This window comes from Rhea americana, unplaced genomic scaffold (assembly GCF_003343005.1).
Source record: "Rhea americana isolate MKP2758 unplaced genomic scaffold, rheAme1 scaffold_139, whole genome shotgun sequence".
Classification (NCBI taxonomy): Eukaryota; Metazoa; Chordata; class Aves; order Rheiformes; family Rheidae; genus Rhea; species Rhea americana.
This window is the reverse complement of record NW_028185472.1, coordinates 1544497-1563273: the sequence shown is the minus strand read 5'-3', so window position 1 is coordinate 1563273 and position 18777 is coordinate 1544497. Positions and strand designations below refer to the sequence as shown.

The 18777-nt window shown below is 36.8% G+C and overlaps 1 protein-coding gene across 1 annotated transcript in view; it reads right to left on the bottom strand.

Moving 5' to 3' along the window:
• The window catches only part of LRRC56 (leucine rich repeat containing 56), a 65458-nt gene that overhangs the window by 43649 nt on the left and 3032 nt on the right, over positions 1-18777 (bottom strand). Inside the window, exon 2 of the mRNA XM_085298458.1 lies at positions 9824-9988. Coding sequence (XP_085154584.1) covers positions 9824-9988 — 165 coding nt within the window. The remainder of the gene's footprint in view (positions 1-9823; positions 9989-18777) is intronic.

The window sequence follows — 18777 nt, the reverse complement described above, 5'->3', positions numbered from 1 at the left end:
GTTTGCACACATTTTCTAAGTTGCTTACAATGTCAAAGCTGAGGGTTACATTCAAGCTGTAAATCACCAACATACCTAGATGCCAATTAACTGCTTTTAAACAGTAGGACTATGCTTTAAATCTTGCATTAACCTTAGACTAATCCTCAGTAGATAGGAAATGTTACTCTTAGTGTCACCTGTAATCAAAAAGATACTAGGTAAAACTCAACAAAATCCATCTTACAGCCTCTTAATCCAAAACTATCTATAAGAAATAGGTAATTTTAGCTCAAGCTGGTCATAAGAAGTTTGTTTTTCTGAAAGTGAAGAACAGTGATTGCAAGAAATACAGATTCCTTTAAAAAGAATTAGGTAATGCAAAAGGAAGCATTCAAAATCTTTCATTATTTTTGCTAAATCTTAACAAGAAGGTCAACCACTGCATTACACAAGCGGAGGGGAGAGAACGAATGCAGCTCCTCATCACAGAATCGATCCTCAATGCAATGTCTTTGCTGATATGTACATACACATTTTGCTTTATTTAAATATAGCTGAGCCCCTTTTCTGGGCTAATCACAAGGAACGATAAAGGGAGCCTTGAACCAAAATTCAGGCATGCCACTTTCCAGAAGAAAAGCCTGTGAGAGTCTACTTGAGAATGTGACCTACTTGGCAGAGGAAAGCATTAGAAAAGACGCAAGCAGAAGCCGCACACAGAGGAGAGAGGGAGGTTCTAGGACACTCGGTAAAAACTACAGTACGGCTGTTAAATCCTGTGACACCAGGCTGCAACTCCACAAGCAGCTGAAACAATCTCACAAATCATTAACGCCAAAAAGGAGCTCTCACTCCCTCTTTCTTCTCCCTGTATTTCCCTCCTCATCTCCTAGCTATACCCTTCTCTTCTGATGACTATTGGTTCATGGAGGGGTCTGAACTACCCCCTGAGAGATGAAAAAACAAAGCTTTTGTGTCACAGTAATTGCCTGAAATAGTTGAGCCTATGCATAGTGATACAATTGCTATCTTCCTCCTTTTCTGTACTTGGACAGTGAGGACTTGTAGCTAAAAAAGTCTGCTTCAATGAAATGGCTGACTCCAGTATCAGTTTCTTCTCCTCAGTGATGTAAACAGCAGTATGGATCAAAATGGTTATTTCTGCCTTTTACTCCTGTATTTAGGAGAAAGAAAGTTGTTCAACAACCTCCATGTACAGGAGATGAATTTTCTTACCATTAAAATGTTACAACATATTTTAGGTTGTTTTCATCTGCAGACCAACATTAATGATGGGGAAATGATTCATTAGGAGGGAATGTGTATAGGACCACCTCTGTTTATGAGTTTTGTAAAGAAAAAATAACCACAGGAACATCCAGTTCATTTTGTAGGGCAAAATGGCAATTGCAACATTCCTATTCATCAGGCAAAATTTGTATTTCTCATAAGCAACTGTAACTCCATTCACTCTAATGGCTCTATATCCTCTTAGAAATAAAGGGCCAAACATAGTCTTAGAGTAACTGAGATGACAATTAAAAAGGCACAATTTTCTGAAACACCTAAGCATCCCTCCTTGAAAAACTGGCTCCCTTTGTAAGGTCTCGAGTTGGGCTCTTGAAAGTAGAATTATCCAAAATCTTCATGTGCTTTTGAATTATCTTTAGATTAAAAGCAATTTAAAACGCAGTATTTTAAATTGTGATTTTAAGCAGGCTGAGCCTAAGAAAGCTTCTAGACTCTGTCTTTCCACAAGAATGTAAGAGGAACAAAGATATAAGCTAAAAGCCAGAGAGTCCCCAATGGCATCTAGAAATTTACTTTCCATCTCCAAACACGGCCACCACAGGAACTGTTTTGCTCCCGCAAAGAAAGCAATCTTACCAACTACAGACAGCTTTAGCCTCCAAGTAAACAGAAGATCCCTCATTGCAAGACACATTTTGCAGTTATCCTTTCCAGCAGATGACACTGTCACATGGCATGAGCGTACATGAGAAACCAGAGGTCGCTGACATCCTGGCACACACAGCCATACACTGAGATTGCTAGACTTAGACACAAATTGTCATTAAAGACAGCTTCTTCTCAAAAATAACATACCTCGCCTTCCTGCCAATCAAATTGGTCTTAATAGCTTATTTCAATAAAAGATAGACTAGGAAGGAAGTCTCAAAATAAGTAATAACCTTAGGGTCACACAGAAGGTCCTGTCATCACAAGGGGCCTTCGCCTTTCTCCATTCCTCTATGCAAGCTCCCCGGCTGTGGTCCTTCCACTCTATGTCCTAGAAAGCCTCTTTTCACAATTCTGTAGACCAAGGATACAGTTCTGTTGCTCATTCTCCTTTCTCAAAATCAAAAAATAAAGCTGCACATGTTATATTCTCTCCTCTTCCAAATTTCCCTACTCCTTTTACTCATAACAGGGGATACCTGTTTACTTCTTTGCTCTCCTTTGGTCTTCCAGATCCACCATTTGTATTTCCTTTTTTTTCCCTCTGTCTAAAAGATGAGTCATTTAGTGCATCAATATTTTTTACTATGACAGGGAGAGCACTGGCTTCAGTGCTGGAAAGGGTTATTGGCTGCCACCACTAGTTCTCTGAACTACAGATAGCAGCTTGAAGCATGTGTTAACCAGATGCCAGACTCCATGTGTCCTCAGTCCCTGTGTCATGTTTTTCAAGAGCCTCCATGAAAAATCAATGATGCTCTGTCTGCTGATTCCTGGAAGATTCTTGAAGACTTGATTGGCTGTAGGATTAAAAAATTATCATGCTGCGTCAAAGAAACCAGAGAAATGTTCTCAGGTTGACTACACGAGTTCATTTAAATGCACTAGAAACATGAAGATTCCAGGTGTAACTGTAACCTAATTAGCAAGCAAAAGGCCAGGGAGGCAGTTCAAGAGAAGGTTACATGGTGAATAATTCGGATACTCCTATTCCCAAGACACCTTTCTTGGAATGCTGGTGTACTTGGAAGTGTGGTACGTCTCATGTGTCACAGCTGAAATTCTGGCACCAGGAACAGAGGAGATTTAGGGAAGGACATTATGGACACATTTAAAACAAAGAAGATAAAAGGGAGACACTGCTAATATGCACTTTATTATGCTGTAGTTAATATCAGAGCACAGAAAAAGTTTAGCAAAATTTAAAAGGAGGGACATTTAGGAGGCAATTTTACTACTGTTGGGATAGCCAAAAAAAAAAGTCTACAGTCAAGCACGCTGACAGGGATCATCAGCTTGGACAGAGATATGTTTGGCACAACGGAGGTAAAAGTGATACTGAGGTGCTTTGCAGTTCTTCACTCCTAGGCCATACCAGGGCATGTGATAGGTTCCTACAATAGTTTAGAGAAATCCCACTGTGGCTTCAAGCAATGACTGCCTGCCCCAGCTCCAAGGCCTGTTTTGACAGCCAGGAACAGAGGGTCTTCTCCACCCATGTCCCAGCAAGCACTGTGCCATCTAAGTATTTTTTTTCCTCTTGTTTACAGCTGCTCAGCCTCAACAGAGCAGACAAAGGGTCTATTCCAGAGAGAGACTTGGATATACTCAGAGTTATTTTATACCAAAAAGATACCTTGAAAAAATAAATGCAATTGAAGGTTGCCTGTCAGTGTCCAGAAAGGATTCAGCCCACCACCTAACTACTGCCCAATAAGGTGGGTATATGTTACAGAGAAGAGGAGGCTGTTTCTGAAGAATCAAATATCTGACACATGATGCTCAAGGAGAAGGCCTGGCAAATAGATTCTGTGAGGCAAGTATGAATCTCCACCCCAAGTTTGCTTATTTGCAAGGACATATTTCTATGGAAAAGTACTGCACAATTCTTTGAACATTGATAAATAACTAGTATAACAAAGATGGACACAGTTCTCTCTACATTTTTGGGTCTCTTATAAAAGAGTAGAACTATTTTCCATGAGATCATACAGAGGTGACCGGTAATTCAGCCAGTATTTTAAGAACAACTCCATGATGGCTCACAAATCACTCTCATCATGCAAAATGTCTGGCCAATATCTAACTGGAGAGCATGTACTAGTTTGGAAAACTTTTCTTCTGACTGACAAGAACAGCCAATAAGTATTCTGTAAAAAATTACAAGTGAAAAATATTTCTGTGCTTGCAGAGCTTCTCAACTGACAGAACAGTCACCTGGGGATGCTGGGAAGCCCAGTTCAAGTCCCACTTGCAACTCTGTAAATTCCTTAATTGACAAATGATATTTGTTCAATTAAAGCTGGTGTATACAACTGATTTCATCTCTCTTTCCTAGATTTTTCACATACTCTAAGAAAAGTAGATATGTTGTTGAAGAGCATGTTGCATGCAGCTGTCACAGAAGCATTTCCAGCTGTGCGTTTATTTTGCTGATCCTGGTTAATTTGGCTAACTAAGGAATTCCTAAATGGTGAGTTTATTTGCTTTTAATACTACACCTGTATGCAAATACTAGATTCATGTCCATTCATGTGTTCAGTGCTTTTCACAAGGATTTTTGTCTGAAATTCCCAACTCAAGTATAAGCTCTCCTTACACAAACAAATTTGTATTGCTGCAAGTATGACAATGTATTTCTTCTAAGAGAAGAATTACTAGAATCTTAGCGAGACTTAAAACAATTCTAAGTCAAGAAACTTTCAATGAGAGGGGACAGAACTTAAATGCAGTCTCACAAACAATCTTCCTTTCACATGGCTACGTGCCACAGATGTTTATAATCACATTATTCAGTTTATTTCACTATCTTCTGTATATATATAAAAATACCCTCTTTCCAATTCAGATTGAGAGATTAGGTAGCTATTCTGTCTGTGATAAAGAGGGATTTTCCTGGCTGATATGAAAAGTGTACATGAGGATGATAATTGCATAGTTTAAGAGGTGATGGATACTGAAGTAAATATATATTTTTTCTCACTCTCCAAGTCATGCAAACTGTTCTACACGGATAGGCCACATTCTAGTCTTGTCTTTAGTGAAGTTCCTTACCGACCCATGTTGGGGATTTACAATACAGATATCTTTTCATTTTAATTGATGTTAAGAGTCTGATGCTAGAAGCCGTTAAAATTGTCTTAACTATTGCCAACTTCAAAGAGAAAGTGGGCATCTGGAACTAGATGGAAGGTTTGGAGTATCTCCCAGAAGTAGCCCATATAATTTCTGCAGGATGAAAAACAAACTCAATTTTAATTATGAATTAGCATGCAGGTTGGAAGGGGCAGTAAAGTAGATATTCTTGCATGAAATTTTGCTTTAAATTCATTTAAGTATTTAATTTCCTGTACATAGATATGCAAAAATCATATACCAATATTAATTCTTATTCCCTTCTAGCAGTTCTTTGCCATACGTGCATACTAAGTATTTACAATTATTGTTTCAACGTTAAGTTACTGAACACTCAAAACACAAGACGGTAGACCTGTCATTTTATGTTAGCTAAGCAGCTGTGACTATATGCAAATAAAAATGTTTAATACATATGCATGCATACATGCTTATATGTATATAAAGATTCCTGACTCGATAGTTTGAATGTACAACCTTAGATGTCGAAGTAGGACGATGAACGCTAATATAACAACTACAAACGTTCACTGCATAAAGGCAGTAACATTAGGACAAGCACATATAAAAGTCAAGGTGTGAAACTAAATCAGGCTTTATAATTTCTGTCCTATTCATCGAATTAGTGTTACTACTATCTACAGAAAACAAAACCCTGAGCAATTTGATCTAACTTTGAAACTAATTGTGCTTTGAGTAGGAGGCTGAATTATAAGACCTCCAGAACTCCCTTCCAGTCAAATTTTTGTTTCTAACGATTATAAGATTGTAAAGGAGGAGTCAACAGATCCAAATTAAGTTATTTCATTCTGTTCACTCTACTTATACTAATTTATCAAGATTTTGCATTTGAATACTTGATCTACAGTTTCTTCTCAAATCCATTTAGCTTACAACTGAGAGGCAAACTTTCTGCCAAGGAAAAAAGGAAATGATTTAGTCAGTTCAGTAAGAATCCAATCTGTAGTTCCAGGGCCCTCCAGGATTTTCTTCTCCCCATGAGGATGACTGCATACCATATGAAATACACCCTAACCTCCTGAGCAACAAAACTAAATACCACTTCCAAACACGTGTTCCTAAGTTTAGAAAACATGATTAACTGGAGCAAGATCAATAAATAGTGAAATAAGAAGAATGCTTCCTTTCTTCTCTAAAGATCACACACAAACCCTGATGGCATCAAAAGTTCAGGAACGGAAGTGATTAGTTTTAATAATGCAAAAATATCTAGAAGATTATTTGACCTTGTAAAATCAGTTTATTCTGAGACGTTAGGATGCTTTTCATGAAGTCAGAAAAAAGAGCCTTCCTTTGCAGTCCAGGAAGGAGATGGGGAAAAAGGGAAGTAAATAAATAAATAAATAAATCAGTGATTCAAGCCGAGTGGAGCTCTTAATTTCACATCCTCTATACTTAATGAGAAATCTGTGTGAAAGCCCTAACAAAATTAAAAATTACTTTGCACAGTACTCCCCACTAATAACCATTTTTCAGAACAAAGGAAAAACGGGGAAGAATTTGTTCACGCTGCTATTCTAGTAACAGCTGACAACAACACATTAGCACAAATACAAGTAGAGCTAGAGAAAGCCGTTGGAAATATTTAACAGACCAGGATGGAAAATAATGTAAATGAAAACTAAACAGTACCACAGAAAATTATATGATGATGATACCAATATAAAAAGAACAGCTAACGATACCCACCCTTGCAACAACAGCTTTCAACCTGTCGCTTGGATGAAGAGCATTCAGATGTGAAAGGATATGACATCATATCACAGCAGGAGAGATATCACCAAGCAAAAACTACAGAAGATGTGTTTAACTTGACAGGGATATGGAATCACACAGGATATCAAAGGCAGCACTATACTGAAATGAAATACTGAACAGAAGACCACAAGCACTGTAGTGAGCAACCCTAAGATGTAATTGATATGAAGATACACTACAGAGAGGGGAAAAAGAAAAAGGGGGGGGGGAGACAAGACAACACGAGGTAAGGGATCAACACTTTTGCAGAAGTTGTCTGTCTTACATCTTACATGCTACACGATCTGAGAAGGAAAAAAGGAAAAAAAATAAAGGAGGAGGGCAAGGAAAAAGAATAATTTCAGGCCAAATTCTCCTTTCTTTGGGGGAAAACAGCCCAACAACTAGGAATAATGAAGGAACACAAGAATTTTATCTTTTTAACAACCTTCAGTAATGGAGAAAGGAAGAAAGAAAATGTGAAGGAAATACGAAAGAACTTCTTCCCCCATCCTGACATACACAGAGATTTCACACAAGGCAACACAAAACTAATACAGAAGAGGGATAAAAAGTAAAATGTGCTGGCAGTCTATAGGGCCACAATACAAGATCCTCAATCTTTACAGATTCTGTGCAGCAGGACCTTACAGCTCCCCAACCTTCACATGAACTAACACAAGACAGAAAACCGCAAGGGCAAAGAATAAAGCTTAGTATGTATCTCTGCAAAAAAGCCTTCTTGAGGAATCTCTGTAAGGTGTCTAGAAATCTGCCTACACAACACTGCAGGATTAGGCCTAGATATGTCCTTATATGAACGTAAAATAAATTTAATTTTAATGAGCATGTATTTTAAAAACCCATTAGTCAAYTTCCTCTTTAGAGCACTACAGTAAATATGATCAATAACACCTAAAATATTCACAGCTCAAAGAAAACCAGGAAGATACTGCAAGTGTGTTCATTTAAGCAAAACAACCTTTCAAAACATTTGGTTATCAATGGCATGCGGTTGCTTAAAAAATATGCACATCAAGATTTGTTTCAAATTAAGTGTTTGAATAGTGTTTCTATTTTTACACTTGAAGAAGTAGAGGAAATAAATTTCTGGAAGCAGTTGTTTCAATTTGATCAACGTAAAGGTCAAAGAATAGATAAATTGGATATGTTATTAGAACAAACTATAAACATTATTAATGTTTCCTTGACAATGTCATAAAATCTTGCCTCTAAACAGGAAGTATTTCCACTATGCCAACTAAAATATTAAATTCTAGGCCCAATAAATAACTGTGTCCAGAAAATGTATAAGACAGTATGCATCCATTTAATAGAGATTCTCTGAAATGGAATTCCTTACAAATGTTAGTATATACAGTCTTAAAGTGCCAAGACTTGATTAAATTCAAGAGGGTACATAAAAATAACCAAGTGTTTTTCTTAATTAAAAAAATCTAGATTTGCGGGAGAAGACAACTCATGGTGTGTACAAACCTGAAATGTGACAAAATAATGAACTGTGATTTAATGGAATGAGTCTAACAGTGATTACTTATGTTTTTCTGCTTACAATTTATTCTCAACACAACAGCAACATGGATTCAGAAAAAACAGAATTTCACACCAACTAGAGTACTTTCTAAGGATTCAATTCAGAGTTTACTGAACTCGAGGACAGCCGTTTTGGTTATTTCAGTGAGCTTTGGATCATGCCCTAGAAAAACAGAGTATTCTGAGAGCTTTCCAGTGGATTTATCCAGAGTATTCTAGACCACAAAYATTAAACTGGGCAAACTATGCCAAATTTTAACAAAGAACAAGAAGTTGTCACTGGTTTACATGAAGAAAATGAGTAAGATAGAGCCATAGGATCATAGATCAATTATTTTTCCATAAAGTTTAAAATATAAGCTTGCCAGAAACATTTTTTTTAATCTAAGTATTTTACAAAACAGGAAAGGGCTCAGCTACTGTGGGAAGAGTAGTTCTGAGAACAACTTGCTATCTAATCTATAGCACATGGTCAAAATTGTGATTGGAATAAGATTAGGAAATCATGTAAACTTGCAGTTTGAGAGCAACTGCAACACCTGCCCTTCAGTATTCCACAAGTGCAGCAGATGTATGGAGAATTACAGACAYAGAGAACACCACCTCGTGCTCCAGGAACAGTTGAAACACAGCCTTGGGACCCCATAGCTCTTTCACTAATTTCTGCTCAGCTCTATGACACAGCAAGCTGCGGCTTCTCCCCGGCTGCTTCTGTTCCTAGCTCTCCCTCTGCCTAATGGAAATAAGCCATGATATTTTCTCACCTTCTAAGTATCCTAAAGGATTCCACCTTTAATTAGTTCCCAGTAAATGCAGCAGAATATCCAACAAAGTTTTCCTCCACTAGACATTTCAGCATGTTATGTTCTCCTTCAACAAGCTACACGTCAGAATCAGTTTCCCAGCTGAAAAGGAACCTGGCTTTCAAATGTGCTTTGAAACTTCATACATACTGACATATACAGAAAATACTTATAACACTTCCAGAATATTTTAATGGTGGTCTTAGTAATACACAGAATTTCACTAATACAGAAAAAACAACTGTGCTTTTAAAGTAGCATTTTCAATTTCTAGTACAAGGTCCATGTCAAAAACCTTTTTCTGATGCTAAGATGTAAGCTACTTCAGACAGCATTAATAAGATCTGTTTCAAATTATGATTTTGCTACCTATACCTTCATGCTGATTCAGAGAAGCTGGCAGTAAAGACGCTAGTATTCATGCCAGCTATGTTTTTGACATGAAACAAGGTGGAAGGAAGAGAAGCATATTTGCCAGGTTTCTGGAAGACAGAAGCTACTTCATGCAGAATTCTGTCAGATGTGCAGCAATCCACAACCATGACAACAGCCACTGGAAAGTTAAGATAATATGGCTCTTTATATGCCAGTTTGCCAAATCTACTTCATTAAAAAGTTCAGCGTCTACTCACCAGTTTCCGAGGGGTAAGGTATTCATCCATAAGTAGCTCTCCATCATCTTTAATCAATGGACTGGGATTTAGGTTACCTCGCCAACTCAAATCAGTCACCCGGACTGTAGCTGAGGCCGGACGAGAAATTCTGCTAGAATTCCACTTCAGGTTCATCTCGATATGCTTTGAACAAAAGGACAACAAGTAGTTTGATTTTTCTCCATATTTATTATCTTCCCCTTAGCAAAATTTAGTTTTACTCCTCTTGCAAGTTAGCAGGTTCTTACAGAGATGTAGGTTTCTCTAATTGGAAAGAACCCAAAGCAATGCATCAAGTAACACGTAGTGTTTCCTTTCTCCACTCTCTAGAGCTATCCTAGTCCCATCTCATTCAGCTTAAACACTAAGATTTTAATGGAAGTATTTTTTTCTCAGTTACATAAAAAGCCAGACATAACCTATGGTTCTGTACAAAGAAGTTTCTCAGGAACAATAATCTCAGGACACTATTCCTCTCCAGTTTTCCAGCAAATCTCTGCTACACTTCTGGCTGCAAATGTCAGCACCAAGATATGTCACTATTTTTCGTCTGTTTTTTTGAGCTTTGTCTGTAGGCAACACAGATGGCAGTACATGCTTCCTGCCCTGAATTAAATGTATGTATGCTGTTACTGACTGTCCTCTGGGTCCATGAAAACTCCATCAGAACATGCCTAATGATGTCTAGTTCTAAAAAAAAAGTCTTGGAAAAAATGAAGTTCAAATGCAATATAAAAACTGTGTACACCTGAGGTGAAGAATGAAATCTAGAGTTTGAAGGTGAAGCAGTTCACAAAAGTGTCCACTTTCCAATGCCCAAATCTACTCCTTTTACAGAAATATTAACAATTAACTTTTAAGCATGAGAATAAGCGTATGTGTACCAGTCAGAGTAAAATGCAACCAGCTGTACCTGAATGCTACAAGCATTACTATGATTTATACAACTATTTACTACTATTTGGCAGCAAGTATCACAGCTGGAAATATTACTGTATCAACAAAAGGCTAGACTACAGAAAAGCTTTCTCACTCAGCTGAAGGAACACCTGCAGTTTTCCTAGTTTTCCTTTGTGAGGTAATACCTATTCTCAGTGCTGGAAAAGTAATTAAATAACGTAGATAATCATAGCTGGCTGTTAAAGATTCATTGGTGGCTGAGAATTGAGAATTACCACCTTCCTTTCCTCTCGTAATAATAAACAGTTAAACTCGTGAATAATTTCTCATAAAAAGAACAGAAGAAATTTTCACTGCTCAGCTAGTGAGCAATGTTCAAGACAACGCACTGGTTAGCAGCCAAGAGACAGATTTAAACCAAAGGGACCTCCTGCTCCCCTGAAAAAAGTCTTTGTTGCTGCACTGGCAGGGGAAATCCAAAAATGGCTGCTCTTATTTAAAGAAGGACAACAAAAAATTAACAATCCACCCAACCTCTCCATTCAGTACCTTCCAGCATTAGTAAGAAAGGAACTAAACCTCACACCCAGAAGTGTTATTTCATACATTTACCAGGGGCCAACTCACAGAAAGCAAAAACTGTTTTCTCTGGGTCCCAGAAGAGAAACTATCACCTCAAATATGCTGTCTGAACCGTAACAAAGCTCAATACTCAAAAATATACTAAAGAACAAATTCTTAGAAGATAGATTACTGCTCTCAATCCTTCTAATGCCTTACATAATGAACACTATAAAGTGAATTCAGCAGTGATGTTTCCAGCTTCTAAAACCTCACTGCTTCCATAGAGCTATAAGGACAACTTTTACTTCTTAACGGACAGTAGTGTAAAAGTGATTTTGAAAGTACTGACCACTTAGTTTTTGGAAGAAAAAATAAAATCCATAAATTTCTATTAGATATTTCTTTTTCCAAAGAATACCAGAATTCCACAGATTTCTAATCCAAATTACTTAGATTAGAATAGCTGTCATATAAATGCTGGAATACTTTGACAATTATACAAGACTGTTATGGCGGATCATGTATAAGACAAAGTTCTGTTGGTTCCTTCTAATTCAAGCAAGCATCATTATTATCCTGTATATTTTTGGAGCCAAGTGGATCGATAGTCAGAAATTAATTATGTCATGTGAGAGCATAAAAGAGATTACAGCAAGTCAGTATAATTACAGCTGTAAAGAGTTAATTCACTTGCATTAAACAACTCCTTGTTCTCCTTCCTTCAGTCCATTGCTATTATATTTCAGAATGTCCACCCATTTTTGAAGTATGTGTTGATACAGCACTTACTTAAGGTTTGACAAGCAGATCAATTTGTGGCTTAATATCTGAAGTAACACTTCCAATTCTATACTTCCTGCTATTGATCTGCTGCTTGTAATTATTGTAACATTAGATTAGTGAGTAGAACGATATTTTCCATTACAAATTGTCTGGGATGAAATTGAGTTACTGTCAGTAAGCAAAACAAACCTTTTTAATATGCTTTCATAATTCCAAAACTTTCTCTAGAGAAGAAAAGATTTTCTCCTGAAAATGGAGTAGAATAACATTACCAAAATGAGGAATACAAAAAAGGTAAGAGTGCAGGAATCCTGGGGGTGAGGAGATAGCAATCTTAAAAATCCACAGACCTCTAAAATTCATGCTTATATAGTCAACAAAGCTATTATTTTACACAGTGTTGTCTACCCCTTACCCAAAAGGGAAGGAAATAATAAAGCAAAACAAAAAAATTGGCAATTCATAGAATTTATGTGGGAAGGCAACAATACCCAGAGCCAGTACTACACACCTGCCTAAAGGTTTACAGTAACTCCACATATTTCCAATGCTTCTCCTCTGTTCCTTGTGCTCTTAGCCCCAAATTTGTGCCATTTCCAGTGCCTGGCAGGCTTTTCCTAACTTCATCATGACCCTCAAAACATTATTACAAGAATGAATAAGGATGAAGAAATGAAAGCACTTAACACAAACCACTGAAAGAAACCAACAAGAACGCAACATGATACAAGTGAGTAGAAGGGAGAGGCAGAAAACGACAGAGAACGGTCAAAAAAAATTTTTTTTTGTTCTGAATGTGAACTTTGTCAGAAGAATGAATGAATAAAACAAATCAACGAGTTAGTCTTTGCAATATTTGCATCATAGGTCTTATTTAGCAGAATCTAATGCATGTGGCTAACTATAAGGAAATAATCAGTCAGTGCAGGAGAAATCAATAGCCAGAGCAGGGTAATAGAAGATCTTGAATTGTATGAACAGCTAATCTGCCAGCTTTCCCCACTGCTGCCACTCTCTCCCCCCAAGTGAACATGTTAATAATAGTGTATTCAATTTACAGGTGTTTGTGAAGCTTCATTAACAAACATACAACATTTCCAACATATATACTGAAGCACTAACAAAGATTATTATTAAAATGATCTTTGGAACAACATGTTATTAGAATCTCCTGCAGAACACTGTAATTTACTAGAAAGAATCTGTCAGAGCAGAGTTATTTAATGTTCTTAGGGTCCTACAAACTGGTAGAACTCCAAGATTTGAATGTCCTCCTACAGAGATTTATCTAACAGTCAATGATAGGATAGTGTGTTCTTCATTAAATATATATTAATATATATTTCAAATACAGCAATTGCCAGATATCTTTGACTCTATATTAATTATAGCTTTTATTAAAGTCTGGAGAGAGCCTCTGAATTGTGACTAGGCATAGCAATTTCTACAGCCTTCAAAATATTACCTAAAGAGCTTGTCCAAACAATGAGGCTGTTGTTATTTAAGCTCCTCTCCCCCCCCCCCCCAACCCCAATAGTAATCAATTCAGATTTACTCTAGGAAAATCTGTATATCTACATATTAAAAGTGTTCTGGCAGATCAAAAGATGAAATGCAGCTGAAGTCTCCACAGTAGAGGGAATACTCAGTATACAGGGAAATTCACCATTTGAAAGTCCCCAGCAATAGCGTCACAAGATTTCTGCTGCCTCTAACATCCCTACCCACATCATACTGATTTCATCATACAAGCCAGCAAGCCCTTCTGGAATACCAAGTTACCCATAAATGGAAAACAAATAAATCTTTGCTTAATCCTTAGAGCCTCTAAAATTATTTCACAGTGTGTAGGCTTTTAGGTTGAAGAACGCAAACCAGGGAGAATTGGTTTCCACCTCTTACATCTCCAGCATGTCAAGGATGAAATACTTTCCTGGGCTTCCATGTTTTCTCTCTTTCTGCTACTTAGGTTTTTCTTTCCTAGTGTCAATTAAGTGAGGATAATGTCCCATTTTCTCTATTCCCTTAAGCACACTTCTGAACTAACATCTTCTTTTGCTCTGTGTCTACCCACACCTTCAAAAAATACAAAACTGTACAAGAGGAGTGTAATTTCAGGTATACCCTCATCTTTATGCTACCAGCCCCCCAAAAAACACATTTCAGAATTGTTGCGTTATCCCTTCATTATAGAAGGCTTCAATTTCTCCTGCACTGCATTGCATAATTTTTGTTTAATCCAGAACCACAAATTCAGGTAGTGCCCATACTGTTACACTGCCACAGCATGAAAACAAAGAATTCTGTGTTTACTAACGATTTGACAAAGGCTTGGTTTATAAGTCCTAAGGGAACTGTGAGTGCCTTTTTAAGTGTAATTTTGTGTAAGTGCACTACAGATAACCTCTTCTGGAAAATAACTGTTTGGGCAGCTGGAATTTGCTATGATGTCATCAGGAAACTACTGTTATAATAATCCACTCCTAATGGCAAAAACAGTTCCTGCTACATCTATGCAACATAACACATCCTGCACTACACCACTTATTTTAGCAGGTGCAATTTTTTAAAGGATGAAAAATAAAGCACTTGACTAGGTATTAATGGGACTCTTTCTTTTTCTTATATGAGAAGATGTTATTGTTTTAATCTCTGTTATTTTTAAACAAAGGAATATAAAGACTACTTCAGCAGTGCTACTTTAATATCAAGGGATCATGTGAAGCACTATAAAGAGCATTCATAAATATCCTGCTTGTATGTCCCATTAAAAAAAATGTTTTTAAGAGAATATGCAAACATAGTCCAAATCTCCTCCCACCAACTTCAATGACACTGAATGGCTCAAATGCCTAAAATGGTGGTTTTGTTTAACTGTTCAGCTAATTCAAAACCTTTGTTCAAGCAACCAAACTCATACATGAAGCAGATGAATTGATCTGCCTTATTGTTTACTTTCCTTAATAATGATTTTACAAACTGTAAATGTGTCTCATGCTCCTTTGGTATTACATGTAATTCTGCTCTAAAAGTCTTGGGGATCTACGTCCCACTCAAAACTCAGCAAAAGATCTTAGAAGCTTCATGGATTTCCTATTACTGAGCTGAGTTCACTGGTGCAAAGCAACAGTGATCCTGCAGAAGAAATCCCATGTTATAAACTCTCATTAGATTTGAGCCAACACTCTTCAGGTGAAAGGTATTTCATATTCTTACAAAACAGAGTAGTAATAAATAAAAAGGCAATGCATTTAAATGTCACCAATTCTTGTATATCTATCTACAAATTGTATGTATAAAAAAAGCAAGACACACAATACTTTCCCTTAAAAGTGGTGGAAAATTTTTCATCACAAGTGCTAGTAATTCCTCTAAATTAAATCATTTTGGAACTAGTTTATCACATGTTATCCTGACAGCAGGATAAAAAGCAACATGCTCTGTATGATATTTTCTATTATGTGTCAAAGACAGAATAAAATAAAGTCCAACCCATTTTTTCTTTTCTTCTTTAGCGTCCTATGGTGGAAGGCGTTCAGTAGTCCTTTCTATCTGGCTACATACATTCATTGATGTCCTCTGTGGTGCTAGTCTACAAATAGTGGCTACAAACTATGAAAGAACATGGATTATCTAAATCTTTAGTTGAAACTGCAAGATGCTACAGAGAGAGATTTCTTCTTACATAGGTGAACTTCCTCCTGGAAGAAAATATCCCAAGAGGCCTTTTTGTTTTCTGTCCTCAACCTTCCCACAGTCAGGCAGGAAGAACAAAAGCTGGGAGCAGTATGTGGGAGTAATAGGTGAACAACAGGGTTTTCAGAGAAGAGCTCCAAGGTATCTAGGATCTTACTGCAGGAAGCTCTCTTACGATCTTTGTATCAGTGGAGGAGATTAGAATAAGCCCCCAACCATTTTAACTTCAGCCAGGCAGCCATACACCAGAAAGCTGCATTTGCTTCTTCATGTCCACAACTCTTCATCCAATAGTGTCCAGATGTTGAACATGCAAGAAACAAGGCCACTATATTTAAACTCCTCCGGTCCTCAGGAAGGTGTCCTGTCATAGATAATTAATGTCAAGGTACAGAGGAACTGAGATCTCACTATCTGTGCTTGTCACACACATAGATTCTAACTTAAATGTAAGAGTTATCACTGGAACAGAAGATAATTAAAGTTTTAAGCAATCCTTAACACAGTTTCAGCTTAGTTAAAATAAAAGTATGTAACTATAACAGTATTCTTCTCAACTATTCCCAAAGTACAGGTATTACTTCCATACAAAACATCAGTTTATGGAAGTCTTTTGTCAGGAAATGTTTAATATCCTTCTTCTGGTGCCTCATCACCAATATTCTATTTATTTCTGAAGACAGAATCCATAGGTATGTGGTATCTGAATTAAGATTTGATCTCATTTTCAATACACCATATGTTATCTTAATATCCATTAGTTATGCTGTAATCTTCAAAGGACAATAACCCAAACAATCATTTTTCTAAAATGTCAGGTCCATTTTACCTTTCTAGTATTCAAAAGCCCCAGTAATCTCATGCTCCTCATACACATTCAATCATTATTTAAATTGCAGAAACTAAGTATGTTCCTGAAGACATGAGGATATGAAGATATAAACAAAATAATGTTTGTAGGCAGTTAGTATCTTTTTTAGATCGATGAATCTAGTTAGGAAAACAGGACATATTTTTGGCACACAAACCCTTCTTCACATCACAGACATCTATTCATGCGCTAAACACTTTCCAAATACACAGAAGGAGCTCAACACCATAGTTTTAGCCCCAATCCTGAAAAGATGTATTCATATGAATAACTTTGTAGAAAATGATGGTTACCCAACTATAGAAGTTCATCATATGATTAACCCAAGATCAAAGCATCTGCCAGTATTTAAAATGTTAACAAAAGCATTCTTATAAGGTGCCCAAAACATATATCCCTTCTTCACAACACTCCCACCAGGAAGTAGTTTGAAGATCTCTCTGATCCTAATCATCCACCAAGTTTCATCAGTGTTTGGTTAACATAAAATCCCACAGTTCAAGACTTCCACTGAAGCTACAGTTGCCAAAGTTGTTGTTCCTTTAGCTGATTTGACTAAAAAAATACCTTAGAAATACAAATCCAAGCACACTGTTTCCGAACCATGTGCTGAATTTGAGCTGAAGCAAGGCAGCTATGCAGCCCTAAAGGCTCAGAACAGCACAGCACATTCTCCAACCATTCTGTGTTCACATCTGAGCACATGAAAAGAAAAATTACTTCCAGGGCGCTCTCCACTTATGAATTATATTTAACATCTGGGAAAATAAACAATATTGCCTCAGCACATAGCCTGTGATATATATTAAAAAAGTAGGGAGCCAGCATGATGAAACTGTATTTCGGAGGGGGGGGGGGGCGAGAGAAAAGAAAAAAGAAAAAAAAATCAGAGTAGAGCAAGTGGCTTAGGTCTAATTTATAATCCAAGTAATAATTTCACTGAGTTAGTGCCAGTGGATGAGGCTTTTCAACATATTCTTTTACAAAAGCTTTATTTACTAAGAAAGTAACTTTAGTAACGGATTAAACTTATTTGTCAGCTGATCTGTATAGATTCTACTATATTCCACTGAATGTCACACTGCATAGAAAGTTTTACATGGGCTTTCATCAGTTACAGAAGATTAAAGAATGAATTACTATGTCCCACAGACTCCAAATTTCACCCACTTTCAAAAATATAAACAACGTTGAGTCAAGTGTTGCAAAGACAAGGGGCAATATAAAAAAAAAATCTCTCTCATTGCAAACTTAGTTTTTGCTTTAGTGTAGCTTTTACAGCTACTGTTATGTTGCAGTTATGAGTCCTTTGAAATTCAAACTTCTGCACAGGATGAAAACACATCATATATGGCATTTCTGAGTTTCAAAGTGCTCTGTTATCCTCAAACAATTTTCAGTCGCTTTTATTGAGTAATTAAGTTGGCTGAATCAAAAGATTTGGTGGTCTGCAAAGCCATCTGAAGGGTCATTTTCAGTGCTGCGATGTTTCCTATTTCCAATGCATTGCTTGCATGGGATATATTCTATAAAAGAAACCAATTCTATTTGAACTCATAGGAATATACTAAAGAATGGAAGATGTCACAAGAGTTTATTTAGTAGCAAACTCCCCTAAGATTTTATCAAAGGCAGACAATTTACCATTGTAAAAATCAATTTAGGTTCCTTATTAGGTTACATTATAACCATCCTGCTGGCTCAGAGCAGAGGTCCAGCTTATACTGGTCAGAAACAGATCCTTTAAAAAATAGCATCAGAAACAGAGGTGGTCTAAAGCAATCCTTCTCATGACACACCATCTTCATTTCTGGCAATGAGCTGTTTCATAATTTCCTGAGCCAGAAGCTGTACTGTGTTTAACAGCCACAGATGGAGGCATCCTCTGTAACTCTATCTAACTGTTTTTGACCTTGTTTATGATTTTGGTCTCCACAACAAACTGTAATAGTGACTTCCACAATTTAAATAAATATGGTGCAAAAAGCATGCTATTCTATTTAAAATTTGATCCCTGCAAAAATTCATGCAGTTCTCTTAGTTCTTGTATTACGAGAAATGACAAATAATGCTTCCCTATTTACACCCCACATACTATTCATTAATTTCTACTTTTCTT